This window comes from Chelonia mydas, chromosome 24 (genome assembly GCF_015237465.2).
Source record: "Chelonia mydas isolate rCheMyd1 chromosome 24, rCheMyd1.pri.v2, whole genome shotgun sequence".
Taxonomy (NCBI): domain Eukaryota; kingdom Metazoa; phylum Chordata; order Testudines; family Cheloniidae; genus Chelonia; species Chelonia mydas.
The window spans coordinates 7,321,222-7,336,392 of record NC_051264.2 but is presented as its reverse complement, the minus strand read 5'-3'; the positions used below and the strand labels follow the sequence as shown (position 1 = coordinate 7,336,392).

The 15,171-nt window shown below is 56.5% G+C and overlaps 1 protein-coding gene across 3 annotated transcripts in view; it reads right to left on the bottom strand.

Annotated features, from left to right (window-relative positions):
* Positions 1-15,171, bottom strand: part of ADAMTSL4 (ADAMTS like 4) — a 60,362-nt gene that overhangs the window by 33,590 nt on the left and 11,601 nt on the right. For all 3 annotated transcript variants that reach the window (XM_043535350.1, XM_037883146.2, XM_043535349.1), the window contains 2 exons: positions 10,137-10,285; positions 2,047-2,116 (listed from right to left, as the gene is read on the bottom strand). In XM_043535350.1, the coding sequence (XP_043391285.1) occupies positions 2,047-2,116; positions 10,137-10,168 (102 nt within the window). In that variant the 5' untranslated portion in view covers positions 10,169-10,285. The remainder of the gene's footprint in view (positions 1-2,046; positions 2,117-10,136; positions 10,286-15,171) is intronic.

Here is a 15,171-nt window from a genome sequence, read left to right as displayed (position 1 = left end):
GTCCTCGTACGGCGGTGTGCCCAAGCGGGCGTAGCACGCCAGCAGATCAGAGCAGCTGCGTGTGGCGCTCACTGACTGTGCACAACGTGCAGGGCAAAGGGCAAACATCAGCTCACGACTTGGCTTTTGCTTGGGGGCCTCTGGTTCCTAAGGACGCTGGGGGGGGCACGGGGACTGCTCGGCAGAGCCAGGGAAAGGTCCGTTTTGCGACACGCGGCTGGGTTAGCAACGCTGCCCCGGAGAAAACACACACAGAACCACCCCACCCCGCAGAACGTCTGGCTTCCCCCTCAGCCCAGACTGCTGCTGATTTCCAAGGGCTGTAAACTCCTAACGCGGACAAGATGCTGCTCCTGCCCCCGCCAGCGCTCGCTGCAACATACCAAGGCCGCAGGGAGGACACTCCGCGCTGGCTCGGCTCTTTGGGAATTTCCTCGATGACGGTGGTTCAGAAGCTCCCGCCCTCCCCTCCAGCATCCCGCTCCTCATGGACTTGGCCCGTGATGTGATGCTGTGTTTTAATGCACGTCTCCCCTGCCCCTGCCTCTCCCCCAGCCCGCAAGCAGCCCTGACATGCAGGCTGCCTGCAGAGCCCCTCCAGGGGAGAATCTGGCAAAAGGAAGCGGCCTTTTGCCCAGAGAAACCTGCCCATCTCGCTCACTTGGTGCTCTCCCATCCCTGTTCGGTGCCGCGTGCACGCAGCTCCCACAGCGTATGCAAATCCCAGGGCAGAATCTGGAGCCAAGCTTAAGCCTCTTTCTCCCACTTGTTTCTGTACCTTCCTCTGCTACTGGTTAACCCAGGGCCTGATCTTTACTTGTTCCTCCAAGGGTGGGATCCGGGTGTGTGTTGGGGGGGTTGCTCTGACCCTTAGACTATACTTCCCTTCCAGAATCAGGAATGGAACCCAGGAGTCCGGACTCCCAGCACCCCTCCTACTCTGACCACTAGACCCCATCTCCCCGCACCTCCCAGCTGGGAATAGAACCCAGGAGTCCCCACCCAGGAGACAGCCCCCCCACAGCTGCTCTGGCAACACTGTGACTTTCCACTGTACTTGTGATCCCTGCACACAGGGCCTTGCCTGGCCCTCGGTGTAATTTAGAGCAGCCCTGAGGTTGCTCTAACTCATGCTCTGCTTCTCACAGCCCCATATGAGCTGGGGGAAGCAGAGACTAGCCAGAGCACAGTGTGCCTTAGCAACATCCCAGGTCCGTCGCTGGGGGGGAGGGGGGGAGGGGGGCTGGGAGCAGGGCGAGCGCAGGATGCTTACGCCAGGGGAGGCCCCGGGATGAGAGCTTTCTCAGGGGAATGTTTCCTGCCTGTATAGCATAAAGGAGCTGCACCGTCATTGAGAACCAGGCCCCAGGGGGTTATCCCTGCCCCACCATTCCCACTTGCTCCTGCTTTGCCTGATTTTAGCTACTTCTGGGGAAGAACATGGCAGCTGTTTAACAGCCCACAGCAACACCCCAGGCAATGCAGTGCTGGAGTACAACATACCCAGCCCCAAGGGAGTTGATGGAGGGAGAACACCATCTACCTCCAGTTGGGACTGGCCAGTACAACACCCCAAAAAGCACCAGGAGATTGTGACTGATCAGGTGCAGCCAGCACGCTCGGCGTCACCCCCACAGAAGGGAGAGCACCCCCTAAGGGGCACCTCCCCAATGCTTTCCAGGAGAAAGGTCTCCAGGTCACCAACCCTGCCTAATGTACCAGCCAGGCTCCGGGGAGGGGCTCACAGTCTATCCCCATTAGCCTTGTGGGCCAGTCCGGCTCCGGGGGAGGGGGCCAGGGTCTATCCCCGTTAGCCCTGCGGGGCCAGCCCGGCTCTGGGGGAGGGGGCCAAGGTCTATCTCCACTAGCCCAGCAGCAGATCCCAAGAGGGACGCCCCAGGCAGGTTCCCTGCTGGTGATGAAGCCTGTGACTCCAGGAGGTGGCGATGCACATTGGGGCTGGCGAGATAACTCGTCTGTGCTTCCCAAGCCGCCCCCACCCCGATCCTCCCGCCCAGCTGTAAGGTCCTTGGTCTGGTGACTCACCTTCCGGCTGCCTTGGCAGAGCTGGGCTGTCAGCAGGACCAGAGCCAGGGCCAGTCCAGCCACGCAAAGCCTGGAGAGAAAACCAGAGACGCGGCCATTAGCAAGAGGAGGTGCCCACCCTGCTGGCTCCAATGCCTGGCTCCCTTCGGCCGCCGTTAACCCCTCACTCTCCTGGGAAGGGCTGGATTCCAGGCCACCCAGCCCCCCATTATCCCGACACCTCACAGCTGCTAACGTTCAGAGGCGGTTCCACACGCGAATCCAGGAGGAGAGGTGCCCAGATCCGCTCTTCACGGTAACACAGGGGTGTCTACCCACTCCACCCCGCCCCGGCTGGACGGCCCTGAATGGGTGAGACCCTTCTCCATGGGTCTCTGCTATCGGCCCCTGTAATCCGCTGTACAGATTTTATCCAAATCAACCACAGCGATGCTTTCTTGCCTTGTGGCTAGGAGCCCCTGTTCCTGCACCAGTGCCAACGTCCCAGTGATCAACAGCAACCCTACAATAACAAAGCAGACCAGAGGATCACAGTGGTCCCTACTGGCCTTGGAGTCTGTGAAACTATAAAGGCAAGGCATCCTGCCACCGCAACCCTACCATAATAAACCTGCGCATGCTGCCCCTGTGCTCACCGGCAACCCTCCAACAACAAGCCTGCATAGGCAGCCCCAACGCCCAGGAGCAACCAGAAAATAACAAACCAGTATGCCCATGAGCAACCCTACAATAACAAACCCCTCGAGGACTCCAGCATTCAAAGCAGCACTCAGAAAAGCACCTCCAACTCAGGAACAATTTGGTGACGATTTCGTGTCACTAGCAACCTGGGTTGGATTTGAACCCGGAGCCTTGAGCCACCTCCCATTCCCACATTGCCTGGGGGTGGGGAAAGGCGGGGTTCGAACGGGGGGCCACGTAGCAAGCAGCTCCCTACCCCAATCCCACCACGCTCCTTGACCAGCACTAGAGATGAACCAGTGCCTTGGAGATGAAAAGTTCCCGTAATCCCAATTCCCAGGGGCGTCACTGCCGAAAAATTCAAAGGGCGGGGGAAAGCAAAGTTTGCTTTCCTAATGACCATGTCCAAAGTCTGGGGCTGGCAAAAAGCAGGGGCCACCATGGAGCATAGAGACCTACGAATAATCTGGAGGGGGGCCCAAACCCTCACCCCATGCCCCCCGGAACTATCTGAACGGGGGCTCCCATTTGAACCAGTGACCTAGTTATTCTCCATTGTTGCCTCCTGAGTCATCCACTCTCCTCCCGGATGATGAGTTCACACAAATCGGCCAAGTATCTTCTCTCTCTTTCTTTTTTTCTCCTCCAAACAGCAAAATAGCTGCTCGTTGTCTTTCTGACCCGCTCGTCCCCGCTCAAAGCCCCCACCGCTCTCCGGGAAGAGCCCCCCTCGCTCCTTTCAGCACGAAAACGGGAAGCAGAACTGCTCGTGAACCCTGAGTCAGCCGGAGGCGGCTGGGACAGCCTGGCGGCTGCAGCGTCAATCTCACAGAGCAAGTGCCGCTCTGGACAGCACATTTTCGCCCGGGGGTTGCAGAAGGGGGCTGCAGCTCCAGTGCAATGAGGCAGGAGCTGCCCCAGTGCCTGTCTGTGGCTGGCTGGACGTTACAAAGTCAACCGCTCCTCCCAGGAGAGGGGGAGTGCACCGTGCCCTCATGGCTAACGCACCAGCGAGGGCAGGGGTGGGCAAACTATGGCCCGGGGGCCGCATCCGGTCCTTCAGATGTTTTAATCCGGCCCTCAAGCTCCTGACGGGGAGCAGGGTCCAGGGCTTGCCCTGCTCCGCACATGCTCGGGCTCCGCGTGGCTCCTGGACCCAGTGGCATGTCCTCCCTCCGGCTCCTATGCGTAGGGGCAGCTGGAGGGTTCCGCACGCTGCCCCGGCCCCAAGCGCTGCCCCCGCAGCTCTCATTGGCTGGGAACCATGAGCATTCATGGCCCGTTGTACAATTTCCATACCCAGATGTGGCCCTTGGGCCAAAAAGTTTGCCCACCCCTGAGCTAGGAACTCAGAAGACCTGCCTTCTATTCCCAGCTCTACTGCTGCATGACCTTGGACAAGTCACAGCCCTGCTCCGTGACTCAGTTTTCCCCCTCTTTAAAATGGGGCTAAGGTTATCGCCCTCCTTTGCAAAGAACTTGGGAGATCTATGGACATAAAATACTGGCAAGGCATCATTACGGTGACTAGACGAAAGTCCCGGAGATAGAGGAGCTAGATGAGAACATGGGAAATAGAATGGTAAATCAGTGCCCCTCCTTCTTCTAAGACACCTGCTCCTTGACAGCCCCCTCAGCCCATGTCTCGTCCCCATGGACAGCAGGATGAGTGGTACATCCACCCCACAGCGGCACAGCTCCATAGTCTAGACTATCCCACCAGCGAGGGAAGAGGTTTCCCCCACCTCTGCGAGAGGCTGGAGGGTCAACAGAGGTGTCTGTCCTGGGGGCTAGTGCAATCACAAGCGAGGGGTCCGTGGAGAGGCCTTTCCCAGCGAAATCCTGGTAGAAGCAGCATCAGGGAGGCAGCGATCAGTCACCTACCAGGGCAGCGATGGAGATCTAGGGCTAGGGCCCCTCTCAGCCCATTATTTGCTCTTTGGGGTCTGGAATTCCTGACCCTTTCCTGGACTTGCCAGATGATCCACCAGCCCGGCCAGGAACAGAGCGGGAATCCGGTGCCCAGGGTGACTCACGCGGATAGGTCGCAGCACGCAGGCTGGGTTTCAGGGGCAGCCAGCAAAGGAGCGTGCAGTTTCACACCCAAGTGGCAGAAATGGCAGCGGAGAGGCAGCAAACACGGCGAGGGGATGTCAAGAGCGGCCAGCTGGGCGGGTGACTGGAGAGTAAACCCGGGCTGGGCCAGTCCACGTCATGCATCAGGGGCCTTCATCGAGCTCTCGGCCAGCGTCTGGAGTAATGCTGGCCGGTGCCTGTGACTCCTGCTGCAGCCAAGGGAGGGTTGGACACAGCCCCAGCGGCCTGCCCATGGTGTCTGGCCCGGAGCTGCCTGCAGAATCCCTGGCCTGGGAAATGAGGGGTGAGAGCCCTGATCCTCTGCACACACTGAGGACGGGAGCCGGCCGAGGCCCCAGGGGTTAACCAGCTGGAGAGGGTACATCCTCCACAGCATTCCTTCAGCCAGCAGCCTGGGAAAGCCAGCCCAGCCCTGCTCCGCCAGGCCAACAGGTCAAGGGCACGGGATATTTTCAGACTGGAGGAACGTGGCCAGTGGCCACACTTGGGCAGCACTTGGGGAAAAGTCGTTGTCCAAAGGAGACCGGAAAAGCTCTGCCTCAAGGGAATCCAACCCCCCCGTCCAAGGTCTCTGATGGCGGACGAAACCGACGCAGACATTCCAGGAGGATTCGCACATCCGCCCACCGAGCCCCGAGTTCAAGGCTCCGTCTTTCCCCCGGCGAGAGCTGGCGGCAGTGCGGGGGCCCCGAAGGCAGCCCAGGGAACTGAGGTGATCGCATTGCTCGATTGTTCAGGGAAGCACCTGCAGCCAGAGCCGAGCAAATGTGGGATCCAGAGCTCAGGGTGCTGGGTTAAAATCAGTCTGATCAAGGAGTGATGCAGAGGTAAATTAAATTGATTCAGGGCAACGTTTTGAAAAGCACCTAAGGGTACGTCTACACTCCAAAGGAAAACCTCAGAGCCCAAGTCAAGCAACCCAGGCTCGTGGGGCTTACACTGCATGGCTAAAAACAGCAGCGTAGACGCTCCTGCTCGGGCTGGAGCCTGGCCTCTGAGATTGTCCCCTCTCACTGGGTTTCAGAGCCCGGGTTCCAGCCCAAATGGGAGCGTCTACACGGCTATTTTTAGCCCTGCAGCCCGAGTCCCGCAAGCCCAAGTAAATTGATCCAGGCTCTGAGATTCAGTGCCACAGGTTTTTCTTTGCAGTGTAGATGTAACCTAACTGATTTAGGAGTCTAAATACCAATGTAATGCAGGCTCCTAAATCACTTAGGCACTGTTGACATTTTAGCCCTAAAACTCATATTAAAATATCCTGAGATTCTAATTACAGTTCAGATTAAGATTCAGATCAAGTTTATTAAAACGCTGATTCAAATGATTAAGGTTCAAATTAAGATGAAGGGCGGACCCTGCAAAGCCTTAAGCCTGTTTAACTTTACAGTCTCGTTCATTTCAATGGGAATGCCCACGTGCATAAAACGAAGCTCTTGTGTACATCTCTCCAGGATCAGGGCCTAAAATCCAAATCCAGAGTAAAATTCAGATTACATTTATTCAAAGTAACATTCAAATGAGACGTATTCAAATTAAGACTAAGAATCAAGTTCTGATTCCAGTTACGATTCATTTTAAATGTATTCCAATTAAGATGCAGGATTCAAATTCGATTCATTCAGATTCAAATTAAGATGTGTGGTTTTGATTATAGATTCCTAGCTTCTAAAGCCAGACGGGACCACTTTCGTCTGCCCTCCCATATAACACAGGCCAGAGAACTGCCCTGAATTAAATCCTGTTTGAACTCGAGCGTGTATTTTAGAACAACAGCCAATTTTAAATTGCCACTGCTGGTGAATGCTCCTCCACCCTTGGGAAATGTATTCATGTTCAGATTAAAAATCTGGATTCGGAGTAGATTCAGATTCTAATTCTGATTCAGATTAAAGTCTCAAATTCAGAGCCTCAGACTGACCGCCTGGTGAGCTTATCCAAGCCGAACCCTCCCTTCTTTCCCCTCCGAGGTGCCCCTGTTAGATCTCATTCAGCTTCGGGCAATGGTCTCCAGCAGGGAATTGGTTGCAAAGCCCAGACCCCAGCCGGAAGCCGGGTGCGAGCCAGGAGGACTAAAGATTGCTGGTCTTTTCAAGCGCTGTCGACACAGATGAACTCTCTTGCGCTCTGTGTTTATTATTGTTTCCCCCGCCTTGGACGGGGAGCTGCAGGCGCGTCGAGCCATGGTCTGAAAGGTCGGCTTGTTCGAGAGAGCTCCTGGGAGCCGCTCCACCGCCTCGGCAGGGTTGGAATTAAGTAGCCGCGGCCCTTGGTCCTGCCCTGCCCTGGAGAGGGCGCCTTCTTCAGTGTCTCATCTGCTCCCAGCCTGAGAAGCACCCCGGGCCAACGTGGAGCCGAGATCTCTGCATCTCAGAGCCCGAGCCGCAAACCATTCAAGGGTCCCAAATGGCTGATGATGTGGTATCGCGACATGCCTCCCTTCGTGCTCTGATTCCTGGTCCCATAGCAGGACTCCCACTAGAAAGTCAAAGCCAGAACATTTCCCATGCACCTCCACTCCGCACTCAGGCACCAGCCCTTCCGCCGCTGCTCACACGATCCTGCAATCTGGCTGCTCCTGGGTTAAACAGCTCAGGATGGTAGCGCAGGGTCTAAGGAGAACTCATCCCATGAGCTAGAAGAATCTGATTTACCCCAGTGTAAATGTGATCAGTCAGGCTCAGGGTTGGACAGCGGCTCTCAGAAACTCCCTGGGTCTCATTCTCTGCTGCCCGGCAGCCTGTGCTGTCATTTACACCCATGCAGATTCAGATTCAGCAGAGATCTACTGAGGATCTGGCCCCAGTTCTGCTCGCCAACCTGGCTACGGCTGGGCCCTCTGGGCTGTCAGGGCAAGTTCCACGGCATTTACCAGGAACGTGAAGGGAGCTAGTGGCGAAGAAATGCAACCAAGGAAGCCCAAACTAGGAGGCCAGCGGACACTTTCTGGGTCACCATCTCAGCACCAGGAGACATTGTGGAGCCGACCAGCCCAGCTTGAGCAGCATCAGGCCGCACAGGGCAGGCGCTGAGCATGGAGTTCGCCAGCAAACAGGTCCCCGCATGCGGTGTGTTGCTCAATCTCGGCCTGACACGGAGCATGGGATGCTCGACATCGCAGTTCCCCATGGGTGCGGTCTCTTGGCTCTAGTTTAATCTGCGGCCCCTCCACGGGCCCCTTAGCTCCGAGCGATGCCGGCGGCACGGCTGCCCATTTCATCTCGCAGGGATGTGCGTCGTGCTGGGCACTGGGGGCTCGGGGCCGCGTCCCAGCAGGGAAGCTCCCACGTCCCTGAGGCAGAAGTGAGCTGACTTCGCTTCACCCCCACGCTGGTAGCTGGTGGTCCCTTTTTTGGTGCATTTTGTGCCCTTGTCACGGCAACGATGCGAATACATTGTTGCGGGCCGGTCTCCTTTCCCGTCCCCGTCCCGTTCTAGAACTGGTCAGCAGCAAAATCAAAGCTCGGATCTGCAGCACGGTCTTACGCTATAGCAGCAACTCCACTAGCTAGCAGCAACAGCGGGCTTTTATCCTTTAGCTGCACCAGCCCCCAGAGGGAGAGATGGGGGCACGTACCCAGTCTTTTAGGCTGTCCCTATATAATAGGACACTAACTGTTTGCCAAGCCACTGCCTTGGCCTCACTTCCAATCTCCTCATAAAACTCACTCCTCCTGCAAACCTTACAAGAAGTGAGATTTAATGGGAAGCCACCACCATGTGTCCATGCCCTAGAGCCAATCCAGAGCCCCAGGGACTGACGGATCTGTTGTGATTTCAATGGGTTTTGGATCTAAGTGGCCGCATGAGCCTATTAATCCTCCCCTGATCTTTACCTTCTTCCCTTCACCCTGGTTTTTGGTCTGTTTATGACCCTTGCATTATGCTCCGTGGGGCCAGGACTGAACCTCGCTTCCCAGAGGCATTGAGCACCTGGCAGGCTTATGTGTCCAATCAATGTTGTAAAATTCCCTGTGAACACCTAGGATCCCTGCCTTGCAGACCCAGCCAGCTGGGAGCATCCTTCTGTTCTTGGGGGGGAACGGCCTTAACAGGGGGCGGACCCACATTTGTCATGTCTCAAAGACCCTCGGTCTGGCTGGCTCAGCTGACAAGTAAAAGGACGGGCTTTCTACCCACCAGCCCCACACCTTCCCCCAGGCTCGTAAGAATCACGCCACGTTCTGTGTGGTTTACGCGCCATCCCGCATGTAACCCTGACCTGGAGGGGCTGAGACAGAACTGAACCCACCTGATCCTGAAGCTGGGCTGGGCTAATGGTAACAGACAGATGCCAGCTCCCTCCCCCAGAGCTGAGATGGCTCTGGGGGGCTAGCAAGATAAATATTAATCTGTGTCACTAAGGGAGCTCTGGTTCTACATGTGCTCACACATGTGTGTGTACACATACACACGTGTGCACACACTCGCACGCCAATGTCTGGATAAGAAGGGGCCATCAGTTGTCACTTTTCTGACCACGGCCACCCAGTAACACCCAGGAAGTAGGAGCTGGGGCGTGGCGAGGGAGAAGAGAGGAGTTGCCCCGGCAGATCAGACTGTCGGCTCGTCACGTCTGGCATCCCTGCCTCCGGCAATGGCCGAGACCTGATTCTCCAAACAAAGGAAATAAAAAACATTCCACACTGCACCTGGCTGACTGTGCGGCGTGGAACGTGGGGCGGTGAGGAAGGAGGGAATTCCCTCCTGACCCCAGGAGGCGGTCACTTGCCGCCCTGAAGCCTGAGATCTGATTAACCATGTTACCTGAGCTCGCATGGCTTACATGCATGGGCCAGTGAATGGGACACGGGCTGGGAGGCAGAGAGCACAGGAGGAAGGATGGTTTAGTGATTAGGACAGTAGCATGGGATTTGGGTTGGCTGGGCTGGACTGCCTGCTCTGACACAGCCTCTCTGTGTGACCTTGGGCAAGTCCCTTAGCTGCTCTGTGCCGCAGTTTCCCATCTGTACAGTGGGGATAGTAGTACCGCCCTGCCTCTGGGGGATTGTGAGATAAACGCATTGCAGACTGTGAGTTGCTCAGATAGATTATTTCTGGCTCTGCCCTTGACTCACTCGGTGTGCTTGACCAAAGTGCTGTCCCTCTAGCTGTAAAGTGAGGGATGACAGTGGCTAGACCCCTATGGACACAGTAAGCCATATAAATCAACTGAGCAGGGGTTGGCTCTACCTCCTGCAGCAGTGAGTTCCACAGATTGACTGAAGTCCCTGTGCATTGGATTCCAGGTCTTTCTCTTCCCCACCTCACAACATCTAAACCTACAGAGAAGCCCAGGGACTATACCTCCTTACCTGCTGATCCAGCCTCCATGCACAGATCCCATCCTGCCTCAGTTCCTTCCTTTGAAGTGGAAGCTCCTTGCTTTACTTCTTCAGATGACCTCCTCTTCTTCTCAGCATCTGGGCTGTCCTGAGAGTCTTTTTAAGGTGTCCTTGCCTCCCTGCATAAAAATAGTAAGAGACAAAAGTCAATTGTTGAATAAACCCTTTATCTCCACCTTAAATATTGATGGCACCTCCAGGCAATTCTGGTTTTAAGGGTGGCTCTGTTCTTAAACCTAACACTGAATCCCTTAGGGACATTTCATAATCAAAGAACTAGCTGCATGGGAGAAGCATCGTTGCAAATGTGGCTCTCTGCTGGAAAGAACTGGGAACTGTTCGCTGTGTGTCTTAGACGCCACACTGCAGTGAGGATTCTCCATTAGCTCAGGTGGCAGAGGCCTGTGCTTTCAGAGAAGGAGGATGGGATTGTTGTGAGGTTCCCAGCCATCTCAAATGCAGCATTGCCAGCCCCCAAGCATTCGAACACCAGGAGACAGGCCTTCAAAAAATCACGAGATTGAAACAAAATAATGAACTCGGGGATCTTGTTATTTCCTTTCTGGGTTTAGAGCCTTTGTTGGGGGGTCACATGTTCCAGCTTTTCTCTCCAACTGTGAGGGTTAGGAAATGTCTTTTCTTATTGAAATACAAGCTGAGAGCTCATCATCACCTGACTCCAGGAGCTGGGGCTTTGAGGAAAACGACAAATCTCGCGAGACTCCCAGTAAAATCCCAAGAGCTGAAGCCCCGCCAGTGGCGGCTGTGATTCTCGGAGGGAACGCGTCTATCCATTGTCACGCCTCTTAGCACAGCGGGGGTCGCTCAGTGCGGCTGCCCCTCGTGGAGGGAGGGTTTCAATGGGACGGGTGCTTACAAAGCGTGGGATTTTCACAGGAACCTATAGGAATCGGAGGCCCAAATCCCACTGAAGTGAGAGTTAGGCACCGGACTCCCTTAATCTCCTTTGGAATTCCACGCCTAAACTGCCATCAGTGAGTACGGTGACCCATGCCCCAGGGGCGGAGAGGCATCACCAGGATAAAGCGGAGACCAGGCTAGATCCCAGGGACGACTTCCAGACTGTGAGATCTCTGAGACGGCAGAACGGCTCGCCTGAGGAACACCGAACAGCAGCTGGGAAATATCTTCCACAAGGGTCACTCCAGGGTGCGGGCCCCCTGGCAGACTGGATGGGACGGGCTCATCCCATCTCAAACATGGGCTTTATTGAGACACCTCCGGAGGATCCAAGCCCAGGCTGGGGCGGGTGGGTCTCCTGGGGACGGGATCGGCTTCTGCCCTACCCCGGCTCAAGAACAGCTGCTGGTGGATCGGCTGCCTCTTGTCAACATCCCACAAGGTCATCAGAAAGGGGGGCCAGGGGCTAAGGTCTCGTGTGCAGTCTCCATGGGCCAGTTCAGCCCTCGGGCTTTCCACTGAGGCCACTAGACTGGGGGGCAATTAACAGCCACCCTCACCAGCATTCGTCTCCCTGGGAACTGGACCCACCCGACCTGTCCGAGAACAAGGGCACCTGACTGTCGCTCCTGCTGGCTACTGCTACTCCGGGCTGGTGTCGAACGGGTAACCTAGGGAGATGGGCACTGCAGCCCCTTCTCAACCCACTGAGCCACCCAGCCCCTGCCCCAGAGCCAGGGCCCGTCAGGACCGTGTTATATGAAGGGGAGGTCCAAACCGAAGTCAGGGCTGCTGCTCTCCCAGATGGTCCCATCCAGGGCGGTATCGGGCAACACACAAGCTCGGCTCTCCCACCAGCCTTTGAAATAAGGACTTTCTATTAGATCGAAGTTCAGCACAACCCTGAGACTTTGCCCCCTGGTTCTACCCAGAGCAATTGCCAGGAGAATCCCCCCATGTGTCAGGATCCTGGGGGAAAGCCTGGCCCCGGCCCCTCGAGGCAGGACGCTGTCAGCCCGGGCTGGAGGCTTCTTTCTTGGCCTGCGTGTTTTGTGGAAGGAATCCGGGCGGCTGGCAACGCGCGGCAGCCAGTGGGACAAAGTCGGTCACCGCACAGCGGGAGCCAGCAGCCCAGAGCAAGCCGAGATGTCCACAGGCGGAGGTGTGCGTGCGCGCACACACACACACACACACACACGCTGCACACGCAGACCCACTTCTGCTTCCACGCACAGAGCTGCGTACCCAGTCCAGAGACACAGCGCACATGGACACCCCGCCTTGTACGCCCTGTGCCCCGTGTCACCATTCCCCGCCCCCCCGTGCAGAGTGGGGGGCTCTGGCGCTCGCCAGGCAGAACGGCAGCTTGCACGCCCCCAGAGTTCCCGTCCCTGCAGGGCCGAGGCCCCGTCCCCAGGCTGCGGGGGAGGATGGCTGCGCACTGTTCAACTGTCCTGATAAAGAATTCCCCCTGCAAAGACCGAACAGTTCCTTCCTCCGCTTGGGGCCATTGCTCCTTACGCAGGCTAATTCCATCCTTCCTTTAGATGGCTCCCTGGGCGGCATTTATAAGCTTTGATCACTTCCCCTGAGACTCCAGCGTTTTCACGACTAGGAGTTTAACCCCTTCCATCCCTCCTGTTAGGTTTCACCACCCAGCCTTGAAATCATCTTCCATCACCTTGGGCTGAGGAGCTCCAGATGGGCTGGCACTGGGACTACCCCCCCCCCCTTCCATATGAGCCCTCTCTGCACCCATCCGGGAAGAGCACGTCTCCGAGTCGGTCCCTGGAGCACTTCCTGATAAGCTCTGCTCTGTTTACATGGCTGCGCCACTGAAGCCAATAGGGTCCCCCTGGATTTCGCCCGGGGTCAGGGAGATCAGAACCGATCCCCACAACAATGTGTTCACTACCAACCCCCTAGGTCTCGGGTGTACTGTGCCCAGGCCATGTCCCTCTGCGCCTGTCCTCTGGCTGAGCGGTTGTGCATTCATCAGCACTGGACGCAGATTCGGGGCCCGATCCTGATTTCAGCGGCGCTGGTGTAACACCACTGTCATCCACGGGACTCGGGCGCAGGAGGGTGGGGTCAGGCCCTGGATTGCAGGTGAACGAACTCCTCCCTCTAGTGATGGTTGAGAGAGACAAGGTGGGGGAAGTAATATCCTTTATTGCAGTGGTTCTCAACCAGGGGTTCAAGGGCCCCTGGGGGGCCACGAGCAGGTGTCAGGGGGGCCGCCAAGCAGGGCCAGGATTAGATTTGCTGGGGCCCAGGGCCGAAAGCTGAAGCCGCCACCCAGGGATGAAGCTGAAGCTTGAGCAACTTAACTTCACGGAGCCCGAGGAGACATGGGGCCCCAGGCAATTGCCCTCCTTGCTACCCCCTAATGCTGGCCCTGGCTTTTATGTACAGTTGTTGTGGCAGAGATGAGCAGTGGAGTTTTTAATAGTATCTTGGGGGACCCTCGGGGAGAACAAGGTTGAGAACCTCGGCTTCATTGGACCAACGTCTGTTGGTGAGAGAGAGAAGCGTTCGGGTTGAAGAAGATGAGAGTTTGTCTCTTTCACCAGCAGAAGCTGGATCCAAACAAAGATATCTCCTCACCCACCTCGTCTCTCTCATATCCCGGGACCGGCACTGCAGACAACCGTCGGCTGTTGTCGCATGGTGGCACCTAGACGCCCCTCGCGCTGAGCACTGCATGAACAGAGCAAGAGACAGTCCCTGCCCCGACGAGGACCAGACCAGGCAGGCTCTTATCTTGCATCTCAATTGCTGCAACCCTCTCCTCTCTGGCCCGGACAGATACTGTCTGGCCTCGCTCAGAGCCATTCACAAGGCTGTTGCAAAGACGGTTTTCCTAGCCCGTCGCTTGGCCCCACTCTGCATCCCTCCACTGGCTGCCTCTTCTCCATCGCATCAAAGGTCGGCTACTTGCCTTCACTTTCAGGGCCCTTCCCGGCCTGGCCCCTCCCTCCCTAGCATCTCTCCCGCACCCTCGAGATGTCGACCCAGGATCCCAGCCTCTGTCGCCCACGTAATGCGCAGGCAAATGAGCCCCTTTGTCCTTCCTCCCCTGCTGCTCCTCATGCTGACGGGGAAGCTCCCTGTCAACATCCACAAAATGACCTGCTTCTAAACCCCCTCAAAACACTACTTAGCCAGGGTGGCTCCAAAGCACCCGAGACTAGCCAGGCTGCTGCTGTGCCAACCCCACCGCCCGCCACACTGACCACAATCGTCTCGTCGTTTCCCTGTGCTCGCCCGCCCGGCTGGCTGTCCCCAGCCATTGCAAGCTCCTTGGGGCAGAGACTGGCTTTTTGTCCTGCATGTGGTTCTTCCTCTCTGTTTTTTTTGGGGGTGGGGGGGGCGGTGTGGTTCTGGAAGGACTGAAAACGTGGTGGGGGGGGCAAGTTTGCTTCAGCCGGCCCTCCATTATGGTGGAGGCGGGGCCAGGCCAAATCTGAATGAGTGGCGTTGCGACCTGGTGCATGAGGTCACAATGCCACATAAATTTGGCCCATCCACCCCTATGTGGCTAAGCAAAGGGGCTTTGCTGGGATGCCACCCGGCTGTGGTCAGGGGCCAAGGAGGGGGACCTGCCCCCCTCCTCCGTTGCACCACGTTGAGTTCAGGTTCTCAGAAGTAGGAGGACGATGGTCCTTTGGCTTCCCATCTCTAGCACCCAGGGGTGCAAGGGAATTCAGAATCCAGCCCCATTAGACAATTTCTCTTCCTGGGTCTTGTGCTGTTATGTTTAGGTTCCCAAAATGATGGGGGGAGGGAGAGGGGGGAGTGCAACTGTTTCCATAACAACCACAAATGTTTTTGTTGCTTTTAAAAATAAACCCCATGGTCACATATCTATTTGCATTCAACTCCCTATTTAAAAAGTCATCCATGTAAATCCACGCCCCAAACGTGGGGCTGACACTCCACATCGCTGGCTTAGATTCTGCAGTCAGTTACTCTCGGGTAAAATCAGACCAGCTCCCCTAGGCCTCTGGCCATTTCACTGCAAAAACAAGGTGCGTTTTTATATTGAGCTGGCCGGGAATTTTCAGACAAAACAATTTTTTGT